The 24,733-nt window shown below is 39.3% G+C and overlaps 1 protein-coding gene across 1 annotated transcript in view; it reads right to left on the bottom strand.

Moving 5' to 3' along the window:
• Window positions 1–24,733, bottom strand: part of LOC142160846 (C-type lectin domain family 7 member A-like) — a 46,327-nt gene that overhangs the window by 18,354 nt on the left and 3,240 nt on the right. The window contains exons 2-4 of the mRNA XM_075215875.1: window positions 14,830–14,934; window positions 9,979–10,044; window positions 7,269–7,349 (exon numbers count right to left, since the gene is read on the bottom strand). Coding sequence (XP_075071976.1) covers window positions 7,269–7,349; window positions 9,979–10,044; window positions 14,830–14,934 — 252 coding nt within the window. The remainder of the gene's footprint in view (window positions 1–7,268; window positions 7,350–9,978; window positions 10,045–14,829; window positions 14,935–24,733) is intronic.

Raw genomic sequence — 24,733 nt, 5'->3', positions numbered from 1 at the left:
TGTAGCGTTTGTAAAGCCACAGTCAGTAGAGGGAGGGACCTTAACCACCTAGGAACCTCATCCATGCTACGTCATTTGACGCAAGTTCATGGCAAACTTTTTGGAAAATCAGAAATTTATGCTAAAAAAATAACAACAATCAGTCCATAATCAGCTAGGTCCTTTCTCTCAGCTACAACCCAATGCTTGCAATCTACACCCACAACACCATCCTCATCAATATCCTCAGTAGCGATCGGAGTTAGTCCTGCATCCAAGTTGCTAAGGCTAGATGACTCCTCCACTATCCTGGAATCCTCAGAAGAATTCTTGAGCGTTAGTCCCACTGCTGCTTCTGCTGATGCTGGGGGTGAATCTTCATCCCACAAGCAGACCAAGAAGAAGACTACTAGTAGTTTACAACAATTGACTGTTAAACAATCATTTGCAAGAGGAAGCAAGTATGAAAGCTGTCACCCAGTTGCAAAGCGGATCACAGACGCCATGGTGACTATGCTAGTATTAGATCTGCGTCCAATATCCACAATTAATGCAGCTGGTTTTAGACAGTTACTTGAGGTCTTGTGTCCCCATTGCCAAGCTATTCCTTATCTCTACCAGAAGGTTCATAAAAATGTAATTATAGGGCTACAAAATGCCAATCTACCAACTGTACACTTAACCACAGATATGTGGACAAGCGGAAGTGGGCAAACTAAACATTATATGACTGTGACAGCCCACTGGGTTGGTGATTCGCCTTCACCAGCAGGAACAGCAGCAGCATGTACCCAAGTACGTCACAATTGTCAGAGGCAGGCTACTCTGTGTATCACTGGCTTCACTAAGAGGCATACAGCTGACAATCTCTACAAAAACTAAGGGATGTCATTGCAACATGGCTTATCCCGCTTGGATTACAGCTGGGTGAATTTCATCACATTCCCTGATTTGCTCACACAATAAACTTGGTGGTGCAGAGCTTTTTAAAAAATGACAGAGACGTGCAGGAGATGCTGTCTGTGGCCCATAAAATATCTGGACATTTCCGGCATTCGGCAACAGCAATCTAACAGAAAGTGACGCTGACTGTCTTTCGAAGTCCTCCCTCCTCAAAGTGTCAACAAACTCTTTAGCTCTTCACTGGCCTCAATGTTATTAATTAAAGCCCTCACTCACACACCTGTTTTCAGACCTTTGATCCACAACGTACAGTCTTGTGGGTTTATTGAAGCGTCCTGATCAACATATATTCACTCTTCCCATGCAAGGATACAGGAGTACTGCACAGCACAGGAAGTAGAACAGGAGCAGCATAGCGGTAGAGATACAGGTTTAGCTTTAATTACTGTAGTTGGTACTAGAAAGTATGAGAAACTGCAGCAAACTTAGGTCCAGAAGTGCTAGAGAGCATAGGTACTGGATCAGGAACAGTATAACGGTATGCGGCAGAAGTTCTGGTATTGCTAAGAGCACTGTAACAAATACTGGGGAGTACACAGAACTGTGGCAGGCTGTATACCTAGGTCCAGGGATGCTGGTGATCACAGGTACTGGATCAGGAACAGTCTAACGGTATGCGGCAGAAGTTCTGGTATTGCTGAGAACACAAGGAGCCAGGAGCAACACGTCCACACAGTAGAAGAGACTCAAAGAATTGGCAATCGGGGATTGACACAGGTGTCTTTAAGTAGTGCAGCCACTAGAGGGCATCAGCCAATAGGACAGAATAGGAGCTGATAAAGAACACGTCTGGCATGCGCAGACCCAATCAAACAAGGTGATGGTGAGAGTAAACAGTGGCTTCTCTCAGGCAGGAAAGCACAGCGGGGGACCCTCCAGGTAAGTTAGCCGGGACCAGACCGAAGCCTTGGCGGGGCCAGCATGTGGTGAATAGTGTCATAGACAAGCTGACTACAAATGGAAAGATCAAAACTAAAATAATAATAAATACAAAATATTTAATAAAAATATTGCTATCAATGTGCCACACAAAAGGATAAAAATAACACCCAAAGTTGATTACATAAAAAACATTATTAAAACAATTTGCAGTAAATATAGATACAGCCATAATTGCATCATAAAAATGATTATGATAATATATCTGAAAATATAAAAATGCATACACATAAACATAAAAGGATGACAAAGGTATCAGCTGCGGAAATGTGAATAGAATAATGTACACTACATAAAATGGTCCAAACGGATATCAAGCCACTTTTAGTGGCTACTAAGAAATGATACATTATCAATGGCCCCATTTGGACCATGAGAAGACAGGGATTCAGAACCAAAAATACAGTATGTTTTCCTTCTGGATAATAAGAGATCTCTATTTCTACCTATGGGTCCTAATTGTATATGCTTTATAGCCCTAATTCACAGTATACCCAGACTTTTCCCATGAACATTAGCAAAATATCTGGGCAGACAGTGATAAAGAAAATCATTTTAATATGTCTTACATGTTCCTGGATTCATATCTTTATTTGCCATTTTGCCTTATCTGCATATAATATATTATATCCACAGTTGATTACATAAATTATACAGTATATGTAGAATTACACATGATGTATCTTCTAATGTTATAAACTTTTCTATATTAGTCTTAAGTGTAAAAGGTCAATCAACTTGCATGTGTTATACTGCTTTAGAAGTTTTGGGTTCTTATGTTAGTAAAGAAGATCTATCTATTGTGGAAGCTATTTCAAGGATGTCCTGTATAAGTTTCTCAGAGTAGCCTATTTCAAGAAATATTTTAGTCACAAAAACAGACTGTTGTAGGAATTATTGAAATAAACTACAATTACGCCTGAGCTCAATGAATTGGCAGTAGGGCACATTAATTTTACATCAAGGGAGATGGCAACTAAAAGATAGTATTAAACCTTTAGTGTCAACCTGTTTTAAAATAAAAATGTACTGGCTGCTACCCGATTGTTTTCATCAACTTCAATAATAAATCTTGATAATTATAATTAAATTTGTGTCATTTTTAAATGTATACAATCAAGTATCAATTATTAACATTTAATGTTTGGACAAAATCATCAATTTGATGTTTTGTCCCACTTTTATTAAAATAAAATAGTTAATGAATCTTAGAACCCATGAGTGGGATATTGTAAATATATTGTAATTCCCACACTACCACAAAAATATTACCATAACTAGGGGTAAATTTTGTTCCCATAGTAGTGCCTAATTTTGTAAATAAAATTCATTAAAGAAACAAGAAACATAATTGTGTGTTAAAACAATTTCATATTAACAAATAAATTTGTTTTATACCAATTGCAAGGTTTAGGTTAAGAGAGTGTAAGTTGTCCACATCAGTGAGACCTTTATCTTTAGGTACACAGGGTCTGAACACCTATAGAAACCCAATTGTAACTTTGTCACTATTCATAGTCTTCATGTTATTTCAGGATAGCTGTACATCTATATCTTTTAAATAAGATTTTAAGCCTGTGACATATAGTTGCAGATTTAAAATGAGAGAGGTAATAGAGAGTTAATACCAGACATTAGAGGTTTTCAGGGTAAGAGTCCAAGGTTTTGTGGATTTTTGTCGGCTTATTTAATCATAAGTGCGGAATCATTATTGAGTGTTCATATAGCCTTTTTTCTATCCCAGTTAAATTGCAAGTTTATTTTAATTTATTCATATTTAATTTCCTAAAATCATTTTCAACTGTGTCAAAGAATATGTCAACATGACTCCCTCTTGACTCAACTGGGTAAAATCAAAAGGTAATTAACGTTGTGATTTGATTACTGTTGGCTGCTCAGATAATTTGGGGCAGTGTTTTTTTTAATGTAATTGAAGTGAAATTAATGTATTTATTTAAATCAATATAAAATGAATTTGCTAATGTGGCTTCTTGGCACTAAGTTTAAACCTTTCTTTAATAATCCAATTTGTTGTAATGCGAGGTTACTGGATGAAAGGTTGAAAAATCCTGTGTTATCTTGTGTGGGAATGGTGGGTGTCATCTTTTTGGATTTGTGTTCCCCTAGCTTTCCTCTATGTGTCTGTATCTCCTTTAAAGTTCTAATGGCAAATTGATTCTGATATGGAGTATTCCTGTCGTGTGTGGTAACATTTGGCGATTTGGACCCCTCCCTAAAAAATACTATAAAGAACTGTGCAGCGTGCCTCCTCCCCAGAGCCGGATTTAGACCTCATGGGGCCCTAGGCAAGATACTGGTTTGGGGGCCTCCCCTGAAAAAATCCATAGCACTATAGTTTTTTAGCATAACATATACCCCTTTTCAGGGGCTGGCTGGCAGACTTTAGCACGGGGGGAGCAAGCATATAGCACTGGCCCATAAGTAGCGGCCCATTTTTAAAGGGTGGTCTCACCGCCAGGCCCTGGGAGGGCCCTCTGGGGACCGCTGGGCCCTAGGCAATTGCCTAGGTTGCCTAGTGGTAAATCCGGCCCTGCTCCTCCCTCACAAACTGCAACACACAACAGGCTAAAAATCACTAGCTCTTCCTGCCCTACTGGGCTGTGTTGGCTGGAATCATAAAACAGGTCACTGAGACCACTGCCTTCCAAAAGAGTAAAAATAGATAAATAACACATTTATTAGATGGTACTCCAAACTGTTATTCACCACTTAGTTAAATATAAAAAACATTCTTGATTTGTCGTAATCCAGTGGGAAAAAACTTGACATACCCATTTATCCATCAATTAATAAGCAAAGCAGGGCGTCCCTGAGACTCCCTCCTCCTCTCTAGCAGCTAACCTCAAGCATTTATTGTGGGAAAGCACTTGTAAGTGGCTGCCGCTAAGGGGACTGTTGATCATTTTGTGGCAGCCAAGCTGTTTTGAAAAACCTTTTGCTTCACCCTTTGAGGTGAGGTCTGATAAAAGAAACTATTTCAGTTTAACTAAGCAATACTTTTCACATATAGCTATGAGTAAAGTAGGATTTTGCACATGAAAGCATGCATAAAACTTTTGCACCCAACTGAATACGCCCATTCCTATTGGTATAGAGAACAGTTACTGGCAAATATTGAAAACAGTTTAAACATTTTTATGGAGTAATTTTAACTCCAATGATTTTCCCAACCATGAAAGATGCAGATGTCCCCAAAGGACCATATCTCAAGATAAAGGATTTTTTTTAAACAAAGTTACTTTGGGACATTCGAAATTCATACTCAAGTAAGAAATAGAATGTTTTGCAAAATGAACAAATACTTGTATGTAATCAATAAATCTAGTGTTGAGGCAGGAATAGAAAGAAGTAATACTCTATTATTACTAGAGTTCACTTTGAAACCGAGAAAGCAAAGAACAAGTTTAAGGTCAGTAATAAATTAGAAATTGAAACTATTGGTTATGTTACAATCAACAAATTGTCATCTCTTTGCTTGTCAAACCTAGAATTTCTGGATTTTTCCTAATGCATTGAGCCAACAACTCTTTAAGTAAAGCAAAGAGAAGCCAGAATAATAGACAGCCTTATCGTGTACTTCTTGTCAAGTTAATCTTTGGACCTGTGTTACACATTGGATTTATTACTGGAAGAAGGTGATTGATTTAAAAAATTATTGATTCAATAAACATCTTATCAATGCCAAACCCACATATAAATAAATACACTCAATAGAATACTATATCAAATGATAAACTATAGACCTGAGAGGCCTTTAGAATATTGCTTTAGATAAATAGCTTAAACATTTTATCAGAGACATTGGGGTAAATGTATCAAGCTGTAAGTTTCCGGCGGGTTTGACAAGTGTTGCCTATAGCAACCAATCAGATTATATCTATCATTCTGAAGAATGTACTAAATAAATGAAAACTAAATCCTGATTGGTTGCTATAGGGGACATCTCCCCTCTTCAAACTCGTCGGAAACTCACAGCTTGATAAATTTACCCCATTGTGTTTATTAATGAAACTCACTAGACCCATATGTACCAAATAGGGCAGAAAATTGTTGTAAAGATCTTTAAATTGGTATCCAAACAACTATTGGTGATAATGTTCCAAATTTAAAGTATTTTAAAATATCAGAAACACCAAACCCCCATTCTTATATAGCCACAGCTATGTGTTTAATATTGAAGCCTAATCCCTTTATACATATTCAGACCTTCAATGAGCAAAACATACATTTTAATGATGTTTTTTCATACATGCCTTCTTACAAATAAGACAATTGTTGAGGACTTAGTACAACCTTAGAAACCAAAATCAAAACAATGGAGACAACTGAAGAGTGCAGAAGATGTTTGAAGTCCCAGCTGTAAGACAGCGCATATAAGATGATGGTAGGTTTACAAGTAACAAACCCCCAACAAAGTACTATTATCTGGAATGGATGGGATTCATCTCTGAAGTTATATATATATATATCACTTTTTTTTTACTTGTGCAAATTCCCCTTAACTTACCTTTCAATTGCCTTGTTCTCCAAGTCCGATCCCCTTCTCTTCTTTTTTCTGAGTCGTTGCTGTCGCTGTTCTCCGTTCTATGCTCCTCAGTGCTGTGCTCGCAGTGAATATCGGGCGTGATGACGTCATCACGCCCGACATTCACTGTGAGCGCAGCACGGAAGAGGGGACCAGGGAGGGAGCCGAATCGCCATCTGACCTGAATGGTCAGGTGACCGCAAAAGGTAAGTTTTTTGTTTTGCTTTGTTTTTTTACAGGATCTTTTATTTTCATCCTGCCTTGGGCCCCCTTGCCCGCTGGGCCCCCGGGCACCTGCCCATCGTGCCCAGTCAGAAAGACGGCCCTGTTGCTTGTGCATGTATTATATGATTTTGACAGCGTCTTTTTGAATAACTTTTCTGCTACTTTCATTCATACATGAGAGGGAAGATTATACCTGAATTTGAGTTGGTATTTTTTTGTTTGTTTTTTTATTTAAATCAAACCTAATAGAAAAGGCGTTTTTTTGCTATAAAAACAAATGTTAACAAACTTTCCTTGGGGGTTATGACGAGGTTGGGTGTCAGTGTATCTGAGTATATGTATGCCTGATGTAAACCTGGAGAATATCCAACTGGTGCAGAGCTGGATGCAAGATCTTGAGATGCCTCCAACTCAACATATAGCTGTATATACGCTATTTTTACATGCAGCTTTTTTACGTTTTTGAAAGGAGGTTTAACACATTTGCGTCCAATTCAGCATCAGGCCCATTGTGAACACTGCGCTTTGTTTTCCAAGTTGTCATCTGCTCTATTTACACAAAATACTGAGGTATGGAGCAACTGGTATAGATCGGCTGACAGAATAATGAACTTACCTGGAGGTGGCTTGGTGACACTTACACAGAGCTGCTTCTTTAGCTCCATAATCTCACTCTCCAAAGATTGATTTTGATAAACTGAAAGAGAAAAAAAGGCCATTATTGAACGCAAAAAATGAAGGAACTGTGATTTATTCTATTCTTATCACACAAAGCACATTTTCTTGTGCGATGTTGGCTATATTGACAGCTATGTGCATGGATTAGTGTGCCGATACGGTATACATTTTTATTCTGTGTGATGAAAGAAACTGGGAGGATTGGTACACCCTATACTGAATACCCTAACCAAAGTAATGTGCCCCACTCTCTGCACTAACCAAAGTAATGTGCCCCACTCTCTGCACTAACCAAAGTAATGTGTCCCACTCTATGCACTAACCAAAGTAATGTGCCCCACTCTCTGCACTAACCAAAGTAATGTGCCCCACTCTCTGCACTAACCAAAGTAATGTGTCCCACTCTATGCACTAACCAAAGTAATGTGCCACACTCTATGCACTAACCAAAGTAATGTGCCCCACTCTCTGCACTAACCAAAGTAATGTGCCCCACTCTCTGCACTAACCAAAGTAATGTGCCCCACTCTCTGCACTAACCAAAGTAATGTGCCCCACTCTCTGCACTAACAAAAGTAATGTGTCCCACTCTATGCACTAACCAAAGTAATGTGTCCCACTCTATGCACTAACCTAAGTAATGTGCCACACTCTCTGCACTAACGAAAGTAATGTGTCCCACTCTCTGCACTAACCAAAGTAATGTGCCACACTCTCTGCACTAACTAAGAAAATGTGCCCCACTCTCTGCACTAACCAAAGTAATGCACCCCACTCTCTGCTTTAACCAAAGCAATGTGCCCCACTCTCTGCTTTAATCAATGTAATGTGCCCCACTCTCTGCACTAACCAAAGTAATGTGCCCCACTCTCTGCACTAACCAAAGTAATGTGCCCCACTCTCTGCACTAACCAAAGTAATGTGCCCCACTCTCTGCTCTAACCAAAGTAATGTGTCCCACTCTCTGCACTAACCAATGTAATGTGCCACACTCTCTGCCCTAACCAAGAAAATGTGCCCCACTCTCTGCACTAACCAATGTAATGTGCCCCACTCTCTGCTCTAACTAAAGTAATGTGCCCCATGGTCTCTTATTACAGGATGAGATAGTCTAATGAACTTTAAGGGTAGGAGATTGCACATTTTAAGATACATTCTCAGTTAAACATGTGGCTTCAGGACCTTTTTGAACGCAGAAGGCAGTACGACTTATACCAATACTCAGAAGCATCGGTGATCAGCTCCCTGCAATTATTTTAAATACAGAAACATTTTCTGTATAAAATAGCATTTTATACAGAAAATAGTATTTATATATGCATGCAAAATCCAATGTAAGTAAAAAAAATCAAACTAACAAATGAGACAGAAGAAATAATGACAGCACTGACTCCTCCTTCTCTTATGATTTAAGAATTAAATATGGTTCCAATGTGTAGTATTTTAAGTGAGTAATATGAAAGTTGTTATTATATAGAGATTACTCTTATCTCTCCATTACTATTTAACTCTCCAAAGTAGTTGAAGGCAAAATGTTCCAGCCTAAGCCTGACACAGAGGAGGAGCAGCTTGTATTATCCCAGTAGTGAGACTGACACTCATTTGCTCCACACAATGTAGAAAGCATCAGGAGAGGGGATGGAAGGGGAGCGGCAAGCAGCATTCAGCACACGCAAATAAATGTAAATGATTAAATAACCCCTTCCTCAGCCATAAAGGGGAAATTCCCATGACCTGATCTTAGAGCATGGAAAATTTTCTGGGCATAAATATTATTTCAATGCTGCTAAGAGCCTTTTTGAGGTTGAGCTCTTAAAGGTGCAAAGACCAGGATTGTTACAAGAGGAAGATGCTAACGGTGTCAGACTTTAAAATTAGGTTAGGGTCAAAGAGGGTTGTGTGGGGGTGTTATTCAATTAAATTTATTTTAAAATCATTTATTTACATTTTTCTCTGGTGCAATACATGTCCTATATTTTAGGGCATGCTGGCACTTGTGGTTCCTCAAGTTTATCTGTGGCTGCTTCCTACTCTACAGAGTACTTAAGGAACATTAACATTGCCTTTCAATATTCAGGTTATGGCAGCACCCCGTCCCTCTTTCATTTCGCCTCTCTACACGTAACGGGGAGATGCATCTTGTTTTGCATACAGACTGAGATGTGCTCCTTCTTGCTGTGCACGTGCAGTACCTCTAACTCTACATAAGACCCTCAGTGCATAAGACTGTTGGCATTCTAGGCCGGCTGACCCTGGAAAAGAGCTGATGTATTTTTATCATATTGTAAGTAGTAGGAGGTAGTGAATATTTCAGCATAGTTAATTTATTGTTATAAATGCAGAACTTCTTTCAGAAAGATATTCTTACTGGATGTGGTGCTGAATTATATAATGTCTATATATACTTGGCATTGAACAGCTGGGGGTAAATGTATCAAATTGCCATTTTTGCAAATTGCTGATATCTGACGACTTTGTATGGTAAATTTTAAAAACTTGCCTTTAAAGCCATTGCCACTTTAAATTTACCATACAAAGTCGCCGAATATCGACGATTTGCGAAAAATTGCTGTTTGATACATTTACCCACTGGTGTGGATCAGCTAATAGACTTTCAGAAATCACCTTTCTTATAATAGGGGACTTACCTGCAGGTGGCTCAGTGGTTCTTACACAGAGCTTCTTCTCCTCCTTTAAAGATTGATTTTGATAAACTGAAAATGAAAAAAGGTCATCACTGAATACAGAAAACTGTGAACCCCTAAATACTTTTTTCATGTTACATTAAGCATATTTTCTTGCACGGTGGTGCCGTTTGAACAGCTATTTGTATGGGCTAGTATGCTAATAAGGTACAAAATTAAATTCCTTTTTATGGTAGGAACTGAGAAAATTGAATCATTCTATACTGAGTGCAGGCTAACAAATGTAATGTTCCTCATTCTCTGTCCTAACCAAAGTAATGTGTGCCCACTCTCTGCCGAGAAGTACAATACAAGATTTATTTTACAGGATGAGATATTCTAATGAACTTTAAGGATCAGAGCCGGATTTAGACCTCATAGGGCCCTAGGCAGGATACTGTTTTTGGGGCTCCTCCCTGCAACAATCCATAGCACTATATTTTTGCAGCCTACCATATACCCCTAGTTACGTAGAAGTGAAAGCATGTGCCGCCGCATGCCTACCATATACCCCTATAGTTAAGTAAGTATGAAAGCATGTGCCGCCAAAGGAGGTGAGGGCGTGGCTTGCATCTTTGGGGGCGTACCTAACATGTGAAAAGAGCAAGGCCACCCTGCTGCAGAAAAAGGCACCCCCAAATAATTACCAAGCAGTCCCGTTTTTTTAAGTAGTTGGGTCAAAACAACATAATAAATATTGAAGTCAGGGCAGAAATACTTACTTAAGTTGTTTGCAAAAATAATACGCATAAATCCAAGTATGTGCTCTTGTCACTTTTGTCCCTCTATCATCACACTGTGCCCCTTCATTGTCACTTTTGCCCCTTCACAATATCACATGTGCCCTTTCACCATCACCTCTGTGCCCATCACCATCACCACCTCTGTGCCAATCACCATCACCACCACTGTGCCAATCACCATCACCACCTCTGTGCCCATTACCACCTCTGTGCCCTTCACCATCACCACTTCTGTGCCAATCACCATCACCACCTCTGTGCCTCTTCACCATCACCACCTCTGTGCCCTTCACCATCACCACCTCTGTGCCAATCACCATCACCAATTCTGTGCCCCTTCACCATCACCACCTCTGTGCCCTTCACCATCACCACCTCTGTGCCCATCACCACTTCTGTGCCAATCACCATCACCACTTCTGTGCCAATCACCATCTCTGTGCCCTTCACCATCACCACTTCTGTGCCAATCACCATCACCACTTCTGTGCCAATCACCATCTCTGTGCCCTTCACCACCTCTGTGCCCATCACCATCACCACTTCTGTGCCCCTTCACCATCACCACTTCTGTGCCCCTTCACCATCACCACTTCTGTGCCCCTTCACCACCTCTGTGCCCATCACCATCACCACTTCTGTGCCCCTTCACCATCACCACTTCTGTGCCCCTTCACCATCACCACTTCTGTGCCCCTTCACCACCTCTGTGCCCATCACCATCACCACTTCTGTGCCCCTTCACCATCACCACTTCTCTGCCCCTTCACCACCTCTGTGCCCATCACCATCACCACTTCTGTGCCCCTTCACCATCACCACTTCTGTGCCCCTTCACCATCACCACTTCTGTGCCCCTTCACCACCTCTGTGCCCATCACCATCACCACTTCTGTGCCCCTTCACCATCACCACTTCTGTGCCCCTTCACCATCACCACTTCTGTCCCTTGTTTTACTTACCTTTCTATTGCGCGCTGCTCCTCCTCCATCAGTCCAGATGAAAAAAAAAAAAAAGAGAGTCACGTGATCGCTCGTCGGGTCCCGGCAGCCTCTCCTCCTCTCTCTATCACTAAGAGGAGAAGAGGCTGCCGGGACCCGATTCGCGGCACCCGACCCCCCTCCTCCGATTCGCGGCACCCCCCCCCCTCCCCCGACTCGCGGGGGGGGGGGGCCGAATTTTTTTTTTTTTTCATTTTTTTAAAATTACTCCTGTCCCCCCCAGCTGTGCCCCCCCAGAGCCGCTAGGCCCTAGGCAGGTGCCTAGGTTGCCTAGCGGTAAATCCGGCCCTGTTAAGGATATATATATAAGAATTTATATGGCACATTTTCGGAGACATGCGGCACTCTGAGGCAACAGCGGTGAGCTTCAAGCAATTACCTTTAATGTGCTGCCATTTATGTAATATTGAGGCATTTTATACAGAATTTGCCAAAATACCCTATTCTCTCATAACAAGTTATAAGTAAGGCTCCATTGTGCGGTATTTTAGGAGATAAAAGGAAAGGTTGTATGCAATCCCTGGAGCCAGCGCTAACCTTTGGGAAAGTGAGATAAATGACAGGGGAGGGTGAGCCATGGGCTGTAATGGGCTGTTCAATGCTGCCTCAGATGTTGAAAGCTACAATTCCCAGCAAGCCTGAGGTGCCAGTATACAGCAAATAGCGTCAAATACTACCAAGAGAGGGATTTGTGCACCAGACCTGGAGAAGGAGGAAAAGCATGGAAGTTTGACAGAGTAGGAGGTGGGAACCCTGGGACAAGCACCCTGAGGAGCTATGGAATGCAGTGCAGCTATAGCTATTGATCCTGCTAGAGGAGAAGAACACAGGAAAGTCAGTACTGAGACTGTAAGTACAGGCAGAGGAGCAGAGAAAATACAATGCACATGGAGATTAGAGGAGATTAGAAAGGCCACCTCTCCCTTAGACAGAGCTGCAAATCTCACAGAGTGAGCTGCACTTTTAACAGAGTAATCTGCCAACCTTACAGAGAAAGTTGTCAATCTAGTCCAAAGAGCTGCCAAGCCACCATGAATAGCTGCCTCTTTGCTAGAGCTAGCTGCCAGACTAACAGAGGGAACTGCATGGGGCAAGTGGACAGCGTGGTGGCACAGTGGTTAGCATTTATGCCTCACAGCACTGGGATCATGCATTTGATGTCTGGGCTTTTTCTGTGCGGAGTTTGCATGTTTTCCCATGTTTGCATAGGTTTCCCCTAGCTGCTCTGGTTTCCTCCCACCAAAAAGCATACTGGTAGGTTAATTGGTTGCTGACAAAATTAACGCTAGAGTTTGTGTCTGTGTCTTTGTGTGTATGTGTTAGGGAATTTAGATTGTAAGCTCCATTGGGGCAGGGACTTATATGAATGGCAAATATGTTCTGTACAGCTTGTGTAATTGGTGGTGCTATATATTTTATATATAAACTGCCAATCCCAGAGGAGAATTTGTCACTGCCAGAGAAAAGGAGCAATGTGGGTTTGGTTCCAGCCCTAAGCTATAAAGAAAGTCTGTAATGATTGTTGCAAATCATATACAGAATTATTTTTCTTGGCAACGGATGCCAATGATTGGAGGTTACTCAAGGGTAAACAATAGGATTTAGTAGGAAGCACTAACACAAGGATATCTTCTGTATGGAAAATTGGGATCACAACCTAAGATACAAAACACAGGGAAATTGTCACAGTCAGGTGACCTTATCCTCGATAACATTATTCACACTAATGCACCCTCACCACTATCCCAATCTCCTCTCTGAGCCACAATCGCTCCTCTTGTATCCGCTGTGCCCTCTTCCCCTTAGAATGTAAGCTCTCTAATGACCAGAGTCCTCCATACCCTTTGTTTTCATGTCTCCATTAATTTTGTCTGTTCTTGTTTTACGTATGTCCTGTTTTATGTATTTCCTTGTCTTACCCACTGTAGTGCCTTACAAATGTATGATAATAATAATAATAATAATAATAATAATAATAATAATAATAATAGAGAAATACAAATAGAAAAACATCTTAAAATAAAAGAGGAATAAAATTAGAAACAGAAAAGTTACACACTTACTTTTCATTTTTTAATATGCTTCCAAGGGAAGGCTAGAAGGTAGACAGTTCTTCAGTAGCAGACCAAGGGGTAAATGTATCAAGCTGAAAGTTTTCCGGCGGGTTTGAAAAACCAATCAGATTCTAGCTATCATTTATTTAGTACATTCTACAAAATGATAGCTAGGATCTGATTGGTTGCTATAGGCAACATCTCCACTTTTCAAACCTGCCGGAAAACTCTCAGCTTGAAACATTTACCCCCAAAACTGACAATCTCTATTATCATGTTAGTACTTTTTAAAACCTTTATTTTCTACCTCAACCTGCTTCCTATTTGAGGACGCAGAAGGTATTGGTGGGAATGCTAATCTGTTTTATTGTCCTTTTTTTTTTCAAACACACTTCTAATCAGGAATTCTATCAATAATACCTCTCTCTTTTCAAATATGACAGATAAAATATTACATCTATTCAAGCTATGTTTCCCTTCACACGTGTATAGGAAACATGAATATGTTAGATTTATTCCTTTGGAAGATATATTATCTTATCTATGTTCTTTATGCTGTTGGTATCTATGGGTGACACATTTTATGTGACTCACGGATTATAAATATATACAGCAGTCTTCTAAAATATATCTGTGTGAGACAGTCCTTAGAATGTCATACATGTGAGTGATCCTCCTATTTACATACTTGACTAATCTATGAATTGCTTTAACTTAATCGCTTACTTACATTATTAGTTCAGGAATACAGTTATGATAAAATGGTCATGTACCTATCACATATTTTGGATGATCTGAGTTAATGGTAACAATAATCTCTCAAAAAATTATTTACCTATCTACAGGTCACTTGGTTGAGGTCACACAGCACTGCCCTATAAGGTCCATCATTCTTTTACACTTATCAGCATTTAAAAAGATTAAATTTCAAAAACTGAGACAGGTGGCAAAACTGGAAACAATACAAAATAAGGAAAATGGCCGAACACTGGTGATTGTGACCATGATATCACTTACCAAGTACTCCAATGATGCGAATGAAAATTATATTGACTCCAATAAGAACAGTAATAATGACAAACTTCCAGGAAGGGAGCCAGGGTTTTGTCAGTAGATTTTTATCTGGGAGAGATATAAATAAAAAGGACTGTTAGCGCTGTTACAATGACACAGTATGAGGTTTGGCAATGTGGAGTTCTAGAATTGCAAAATAGCAACTCTTGTATTGTTCACTATACATGTATGCATAAAACCATTTTATTTGATGAAAATATTGTAATCCAGAAATGCATTATGGGCTTATTACACTCCACAACTGCTGAAATAAAGACAATTTTAACTGAGCCAGATTCCCGAGTGTGCAGATCTTCTATTGTTTGTATGAACTGCTTATTTTCACCATGCACTGGTTGTTCATAAGGTTTATGTACACATGTATCCGATCATATAAAAATTTGGTCATAATTTTGACTAACAAATCACATTTACTAGGTGAAAGTGAAGCACACTATTTATATAAAGAATATATATATATATATATATATATATATATATATATATATATATATATATATATATATAACAAATGGAATGAAGATACATCTGTGTGCAATCTTTCTTGTTATGAGTATCATTGGGCCTATTATATTTTATGTGTTTCTAAGCACTTATGATTATCTATCCGTACAATATGAATGTATAGCAGAATCTGTGTGTAAGTGGCTGGAAGAAAATTATATGTGTTGTGTGTATGACTGTAAATCTCACATCTAGGATATATGCTATGATCTGAATGAATAGTATATGGGAATACATACGTCTAACACAGAATTCAATTGGAGAATAAAATGAATGTCATGTCTCTGGTTAAACTAGAAACAACATTTTCAAATGGACTTTTAAGGAAAAAATTGTGAACTTCTGCACAAAATTGTTAGTAGATCTATGAACTTAAACTGTGAATCTGCTCTATATTATTATTCATAAACCTTTTCAAATGGTTAATTAATGAGATTAGTTATATATAGTTACTAAAACAATATAAAAATAAGTTGCAAGGCAATATGCCAAACTAGTGTCATAAATACCAAAATAAATATCTATGGGTGTAATTACAAGTTGGCAGATGTCATATGCAGAGAACTGGCTTAGTTACAAAAAACAAGGATATACATTAAACATATATAACAATAAAATCAATAATGATCAAATAGTGATTGCAGGAAGACAAGAAATATGCAGTCTGTATCTACCAATATATCATCTTCCAGAGAAGTGATCAATCTTAAGCTGGGTACACACTACAGGTTTTTCAGCCAACTATCGTGCCAATCAGACAATAAACTGTTAGGTCCAATATCACATTAGTGTGTATGCTCCCATGATCATGTTTTATCGCACCAAAGCACATCATACCATTTTATTTGATTTTATAAACTAACTAAAAATCACTATCAACAATGGAACAAAGTCGGGCAAATGTTAAAGTGTGTTTGCACTCAGGACCAGCAGAGTAGGCAGATCTCTATACAGTGTGGAGAGTGACAATCTTTTCAGCCGATGCTTATAACAGATGAAGAGCACAGATCTGAAGGTAAATCATGTAAAATCTTGTGGGTGTGTACCAGGGCCGGATTAAGGGAATGGAGGCCCCTGGGCTAAGGGGCCCTCCATTCCCCGCGAGGCCCCCAATGTGAGCCGTCCGCCGCCCCCCACCGAGGACCCCCCCAAGCACTTACCTGTCAGTGCAGTCCTCCGTCCCGGCGCGCTGTAAGCTCCTTACTGAGGAGATCTCGCGAGAGTTCATGAACTCTCACGAGATATCCTCAGTAAGCAGACTACAGCGCGCCGGGACGGAGGACTGCACTGACAGTACTCAGCAGCATCGATCGGGCCGGGGGCGCCCCCGCCCCCGACCGATCAATAATGCTGCTGAGGAGTTTTTAAGGGCCCCCTGGATGCCCGAGGCCCCTGGGCTATAGCCCAGTTAGACCTCGGGTTAATCCGGCCCTGGTGTGTACACATGAATCAGTATGCTCATCGGGACTTTCAGTGGTTGGTAAGATCGTTACAGAAATCACATCTGCTGTAATTTTCTATAGTGTGTACCCAGCTTAATAATGAATAATAAATTAAAAGTTCTGACAGAGATACTTGTGGGAGGTAGATATTAAAGATCATCCAGACTATAGGAGATATAAACAGTTATACATTTCAGATCTTCCTGAATGAAGATATTTATCTGTCTTTCTGTGTCCCCATAGAGCAAAGGAAGTTAATTCACTGGGTAATTATGTGAATATTTGGTGAGTGGACCCCTCCCCTTCCAATGTAGAACAGACAGTCCCATGCAAAAGGCAAGCAGAATTGCTTCCAGTGAAGTATTTATTATTATTATTATTATTACTATTTATTTATATAGCGCCACTAATTATTCAGCACTGTACAGAGAACTCACATCAGTCCCATTGGGGCTTACAGTCTAAATTCCCTAACATACACACACAGACACACACACACACACACACACACACACACACAGACAGAGACAGACAGACTAAGATCAATTTATTAGTGGCCAATTAACCTACCAGTATGTTACTGGAGTGTGGGAGGAAACCGGAGCACCAGGAGGAAACGCACGCAAACACGGGGAGAACATACAAACTCGTTACAGATAAGGCCATGGTCGGGAATTGAACTCATGACCCCAGTGCTGTAAGGCAGAAGTGCTAAGCACTTAGCCACCGTGTGGCCCTGGAAACAACATCTGGTTAATAACTAGTATGTAAAAAGGGCTTCAATGCGAAGTGTGCCAAAAGCATGCAGAGAGTAATCTCTTCCTTCCTCCTGCAGTCCAGATACAACTGACGCATTTCATCAAACATAGACTTTATCAAAAACATTAAGCATTGTCCTAAGTGTTTAAAACATCTTCCTTATATGTATCAGTGAATCCTTATGGTACCTCATTAATTAGCACAACTGTGCGATGAGAATACATATCCCCATCACTAGCTTAACAATGTATAAATCCAAAATCATGTTAATAAAAATATAGTATAACAGAAACAAACAGCCAGTTCTTAGATTTAATACAATATAGATAGCAATCATAATAACACCAGTAAAGTGCTTCATGAGACAGAGAGAGCCATTAATGACAATACTTCTAGCATAGTTCCCAATCTGTTATGTAGAGATGAAGCAAAGAGAGATATCTTAAAAATAATACATCTGTATATAATTGCAAACTATTTAGGGTACATGAGGGTCTCACCTATATCTAGCATATAAAAAATATATTAATATTCAAAGAAAATAAAAGCATTTGATCTTAACTCTTTATTTAGAAAATATAGAAGGTCTAATTAGTGTCATTGAAGCCTGCATAGAAGAGGGGAAAAACAAAACAAAAAACAGCAATACAAAAAAAATAAAAATATTACGCAAAACCACTAAACTCTAAAGTGTCATTGAAGCCCTCAATGAGATAGAGCATGAACAATGTAAACATCCAGAGAGCCATTCAGAGACAGCGACCACCACCACGTAGAGTGTGTTTTATGTGCTCTAATGTTATATCTGTGAGTCCAAGTGGATTAGCATTGTGATATGTAATACAATGTGTTGTTAGACTTTGTACAATTATTTTGTGAACAATGTTTCTCATACGTTCCATAAAATTAAGCTTAAGGGATCTAGTTGTCCGGTAAAAGATAAACTACATATGGGGCATCACGATTGATCAAGTTAATGTTTGTGAAACTCTCCCAGGAGATCCTAGAAATGACTGTATTTATCTTATTAACCATATGTAAACATGTAGCAGACGGTGAACCATGCATCGGAAACTCCCTTGTGGCTTCTCAGGAAACAACATTATTTGTTAGGTTTAAAAAGACAAAGTAGGTGCTAAGAGATTTATTTTAAATTTTACTTTGTTTAAAAACAATATTGGTCATGTCTGGGATAATAGATTTAAGATTGGAATCTTGTTTAAGTAAATAGTGATTTTTGTTAATAATTCTTTTAATCTGGTAAGATTGAACAGTAAATTTAGACAGTAGTTAGCATTGCTGCCTCACAGTGCTGGGCTTCAAGAATACAATTCCCGACCAGGGCTCTATGCGTTTGGACTTTATATGTTCTCTACGTGTTTTTGTGAGTTTCCTCTTGTTGCTCCGGTTTCCTCCCATACTCCAAAGATGGTAGGTTCATTGGCTGCTGACTGAACTGGACCCTATTGTGTGTATGCTTGTCTGTTAGGGAATGTAGATTGGAAACTCCAATGGGGAAGGCAATGTTGTAAATGACATTCTTTGTTCAGCATGACGTAATCTGGTGGTGCCAGTGGTAGAAGTGAGGTGTATACGGTGGTATGCCATCCTGCCACTTCTCCTACTGTCTTCATTGTAACACTATCACATTCTAGTCACTTACATTATACATATATATATACAGTGATAGAAGTGGGGTGTATACAGTGGTATGTCATACCGCCACTTCTACTACTGCCTTCATTGTAACACTATCACATTCTAGTCACTTACATTATACATATATATACAGTGGTAGAAGTGGGGTGTATACAGTGGTATGTCATACTGCCACTTCTCCTACTGTCTTCATTGTAAAACTATCAAATTCCATTCACTTACATTTCCGTTACATTTTCCATACCGCCACTTCTAAATTTCCACTTTGACCACTGGGTGACGCAATACAAAAAATAATAATGATAGTCATAACATAGCCTAACAAATAAAACTATATTTTTTTAGTTGCTAAGCATAGTTGAACGAATTTAGGGTATATTGTGGCTACTAAATTAAAAAAATGAAGATTTTTTTTATTAATTGGCTATAGTTCTTGAGATAATGAATACCCTCAATTAATAGGAACTTAGCCATAACACGTACATATGGGAATCTGCCTTAACATTCCAGAAGGTGAGAAAAATGAATATAATAGGTGTTGATTCCACGATCACTCTAGAATATCCCCCAAAGTATATATAAGTGATCAGTCACCCAACCAGCAGTCAGTTGACAGTTGTCAGTTGAACAGTTCACGATGTCTATTGTGTTTTTCTTGTTGCTCGTTCCTGTAATATATTTGTGTGCATGTAATTAGAGTAAATAAGTCAAGTTGTATACAGAGTGGTTGTAGTGTGAAAACATGACTGTAGGTTTAGCGGACATCATTAACGAGCCATTGGTTGACAATGAAAAAAACATTCACCGACCACTCCATATCAAGCTAGGACTAATGAAATAATTTGTTAAGGCCTTGGACAAAGATCGCAATTGCTTCAAATACATTTGTAGATCGTTCCCTAGAATCTTTGATGGCCCTCAAATTCCTAAACTTTTCAAGGATTCTAAATTCACAACACTTATGAAAAGTGTTAAAGCTTCTGCCTGGTGCAGTTATGTCTCAGTTGTCAAGAACTTCTTGGGTAACCACAACACAGACGATTATAAAGAATTTGTGCAAAATACACTCACAAACTTTAAAAATGTGGATACTAATATGAGCATAAAAGTACACTTTCAAGATAATCTTGGTGATTCTATTGAAGAACAAGGGGAGAGGTTTCATCAAGATATTAAGGTGATGGAAGAAAAGTATCAAGGCAGATGGGACAGACACGTGATAGCAGACTAATTCTGGAGCCTCCAACGAGATTCTCCTGATAACCCACATTTGTGTGATTTAAGACAATTTCAAGCTGATTTGTAAGTCGGTTCTGCCTGTTCATTACATGTTGTGCATTTTTATGTTTTTTTTCAGTGGGTACCAAATATCTCAAAAATTAAAGCCAATCTATCAAAACTGATGTTATATTCAGAATCAGCACCACCAAAAGTTTCCCCAAAATCACTTTATTATGATTGGCAATAAAATGAATGTTGACCATAATCAGGGCCGGATTAACCCGAGGTCTAACTGGGCTATAGCCCAGGGGCCTCGGGCATCCAGGGGGCCCTTCAAAGTTTTCAGCAGCATTATTGATCGGTCCGGGGGCGGGGGCGCCCCCAGCCCGATCAATGCTGCTGAGCACTGTCACTGTAGTCCTCCGTCCCTGGCGCTCAGTAATCTGTTTACTGAGGAGATCTCGCGAGTGAACTCTCGCGAGATCTCCTCAGTAAGGAGCTTACAGCGCACCGGGGACGGAGGACTACAGTGACAGGTAAGCGCTTGAGGGGGGGGGGGGGGCGGTGGGTGGCTCACATTGGGGGCCTCACGGGGGAATGGAGGCGCCCTTAGCCCAGGGGCCTCCATTCCCTTAATCCGGCCCTGACCATAATAATGGTTAAAACTGGATCCTTCCTAACAGCAGAGAGGGGAGGTTTTTTTTTCTTTTAGTAGCTAAAAGAGAATCTCTATTGAGGGCTTGTACATAAGTGAATATATCTTCAACTAAATTGGTAGGATAACCTCTATAAATAACAATTTGGCTGTTGCTTTGGAAACTAAGTGAAGAGTACAATGTACGTTTCTTCTTAATCAACTCAATTAACCCTTTGGAATGTTATCTTATCATGATTTATGATGGCTGCTCATAAATTATAAATGATTGTTAGAATCCAAAGGCTTTTGATAATTGGTAACGATCTGTGAGCCCTGAACTCAGAGGGTCAGATCCCAAAAACAATCACTGACGTTAGACTATAAGTGAAGGTGAATAATAAATTAAAAGTGTTAGAGTTAAGGAATGTAACAAAACATTGAGTCAAATTATAATGCCCCTAGCAAATGATTAACTGGTCATCGATGTAATAGCCATAGAGCACTAGGTTCCCCCCAGAAGGGCCATCCTGGTGTGAAAAGTACACCATTCACAGGTATGGGACACAGGTACCATTGAGCTGTTATTAGCAGTTGTCAGGATGGTAAAACAGCTCCAATGCTGGTACAGCAATCATATCCAGTAACAGTACACGAAAATCCCCACCACCTACATCTGGCTAGACATTACTTCCCTGTCTGCTTGCCGGCCACTTACTGGCATCAGTGGTCCCACCCACACATACAGACAGTGTCTTTATCCTCCACCCCAAGCACTACAACAAATTACAGCAAACCAATCACACCCATGTGGAACACCTGTGTGTGCTCACAGAGGAACCTAGGGAAAACTCAACCCTGTCTGCAGCCTGCTGCTGCAAACTAATTATGTTCCTACCTGTTCCCCTGTTCCCTTACAGGGGAACTGTGGCAAATATCCCTCTTTGCAACACTAGATATATATGCTGATGGGATTTATTTTTTTGGGTGAAGTGTTTTTTACACTTGTGTTCTGGGCAGCATTGTAATCAGTTTTGTTTTTTGTAAGAGATCTAAAATACACTATGTTGACTTGTGTGCTTACCGTTTATGCTTCCATTTCAACTTCTGGGAATAACCCCAGCCTTAGATAATATTTGCTATCTGCACCAGATACATTTTAATTCCATGCATGTATTAACTAACAGTATCCTATACTAGTGGAACACCAAACTATTTTTATTTTATATTTGCTACTTAAATATTTCTAAAAAGGGGGGGGGGGGAGGTTGCTCTCCCAGAACAATTGTCAATGGGGGAAGAAAAGGGGTTTTGTTATTGGAGGCACTCGTTAATCCATAACTGGTAATACAATGAGTCATACATTTTAAAATGTTTAAATCTTTATTGCTATCTTAAATTTAAAATAAGATAACACTATATTATATAATATAGAATCAGATTTATATCTATCTATATATATATATATATATATATATATATATATATATATATATATATATATATATATATTATATAGAGGCTGTTCTCCATTAACTACTCCTGGTATGCTTAAGGCTGTACTGTCTACCTGATCCCAGAAAAGTTACCCCATTGAGAACTTCTGTGCGGAGCCCATTGGTGTCTACTTCCTATATATCCCAGTGATCTACAGTGTGTAGCAGTACCCTATGTCCACAGGATTACAGATAAGCTTTTATACCTTGTTTACATTGTGAGTGTGTTTTATTATGATACATGCTGAATAAATTATTGCACATAAGTACTACACTATATGGCTTTTTCCTCTCCTAATACACCGTATGAGTGGAGTTTGTGAGCAGTGACTGTGCTGTGGCTGATGATCCAGTTATCATATACCTACATAAAATATCTACACGCCTGTTCCTGACCTCTTGAAGCTGACTGGAGCTCATTTCCAAGAACCTCTGATACAGATAAGCTGTTTATTTATATATTTTTGGTACGTTGCCACCTATCACTTGCTACTGATTGTCACGGATACATCTGGAACGTTGTTTTCTGCTTTCTTCTGTCTGTGTTTCGGCATATGTTCAGAAATTATGAAAATTGGTTGATACTGCTTTTACCAGCCTGACATGATGAACACTTTGTACTTACATCTTTATATACAGTAATATTGACTGTCTGGACGATTTGTACCAGCTTACACTACCGTATTTGGCGCCATATTCCCTCTTTCTATGTTAACATATATATATATATATATATATATATATATATATATATACACACAAGTTAACCCGTGCATGATACTCATGCATTCTAGTCAAATCAAGCTACTTAAGGTGTTAAAAAGGTTCTTGTCATGCATTTGGGGCTAGGCCAGGCCTCCTCAGGGGAAGAGTGTTACTTCCCGATGTAAGCGCCCTTTTTTAACGTGGTTTTGTCCACATGTCACCACCTCATCATTTTTCTCCATCACCTCATCCTTCATGTTTATCGCCACATCTATCCAGATGTCTATCCAGACACAGGGATCTCTCTCAGCGGTCCTGAGTATCACACTCCTCTCGCTCTGTCACCCCCGGCAACCACCAACCACTCCCCACTGTCACCCCCGGGAACCACCAACCACTCCCAACTGTCACTTCTCCTTCAAGAAATATATATATATTTTTTTTAAATCTTTATAAACACTTTTAACAATTAACAAATTAAATTAACAAATTAAAAACATCTTAGTATACCAAATTTCAGCCCTTTCTGAGTTTTTTTTCCACACACACACTAAGAATTTAGTAGGTCAGTGTATAACTCCGCCCAGCAGGTGGCGCTGCAGCAAATTTCAGCCCTTTCTGAGGTTTTTTTTTCCACACACACACACACTAAGAATTTAGTAGGTCAGTGTATAACTTCGCCCAGCAGGTGGCGCTGCAGCTTGTTTTTTGTTTTTTTTCACACACAGACACACGCCACTAGGCTTTTATATAGTAGAATATATATATATATATATATATATATATACACTTTTTTTTTCCCAAAGTTGAAAATTAAAATGAAAAAAGTGTTGAAATTAGGGGAAATATTCTAAAACAGGGAGAAGAAAGAATTTGTCTTCTCAGGGGGGCGCTCATAGCTTGTCTGGTCAAAGCCTACAAAATATCGCTAAAAAGACTCTCTATGCTGATTCAATAAAAAGAAAGAGGAATAATAACCTAATACCTAAAACAATATTAACAATCCCTCTAATTTCAGGAAAAAAACATCATTACAATAACAGGGGAAAATATACCCTGTGGGATTATATTTATATCTATAAAACAGAAAACCTGTAATCTAATAAATAAGGACATTTGGAGATATCATAAAGGAATGAGTGATAGCAATACCGTTATAGTAAAGAGGCTTACTATATAGAAGCATAACAATAATACATACTTGCCATACCTACTCCAGTTCCCGGAGTAGGTATGGCCAGAGGGGGTGAGGCATAGCGATATGCATCATTTTTTGGCCTCGCTCCTGTGACATAATGACATGTACGCATCAATTTACAACAGGGGGCAGGGCCAAATTGACGCGATTCACTAAGAATAGGGTCATTGCAGCTCTAATTTTGTCCACTTCACTAGGAAGTGGGCAGATGCAGGAGGTTCCCCTGCTC

Source organism: Mixophyes fleayi, chromosome 6 (genome assembly GCF_038048845.1).
Source record: "Mixophyes fleayi isolate aMixFle1 chromosome 6, aMixFle1.hap1, whole genome shotgun sequence".
NCBI classification, from domain to species: domain Eukaryota; kingdom Metazoa; phylum Chordata; class Amphibia; order Anura; family Limnodynastidae; genus Mixophyes; species Mixophyes fleayi.
The sequence above is the reverse complement of the archived record's forward strand: the minus strand, read 5'-3'. Positions and strand labels throughout refer to the sequence as shown.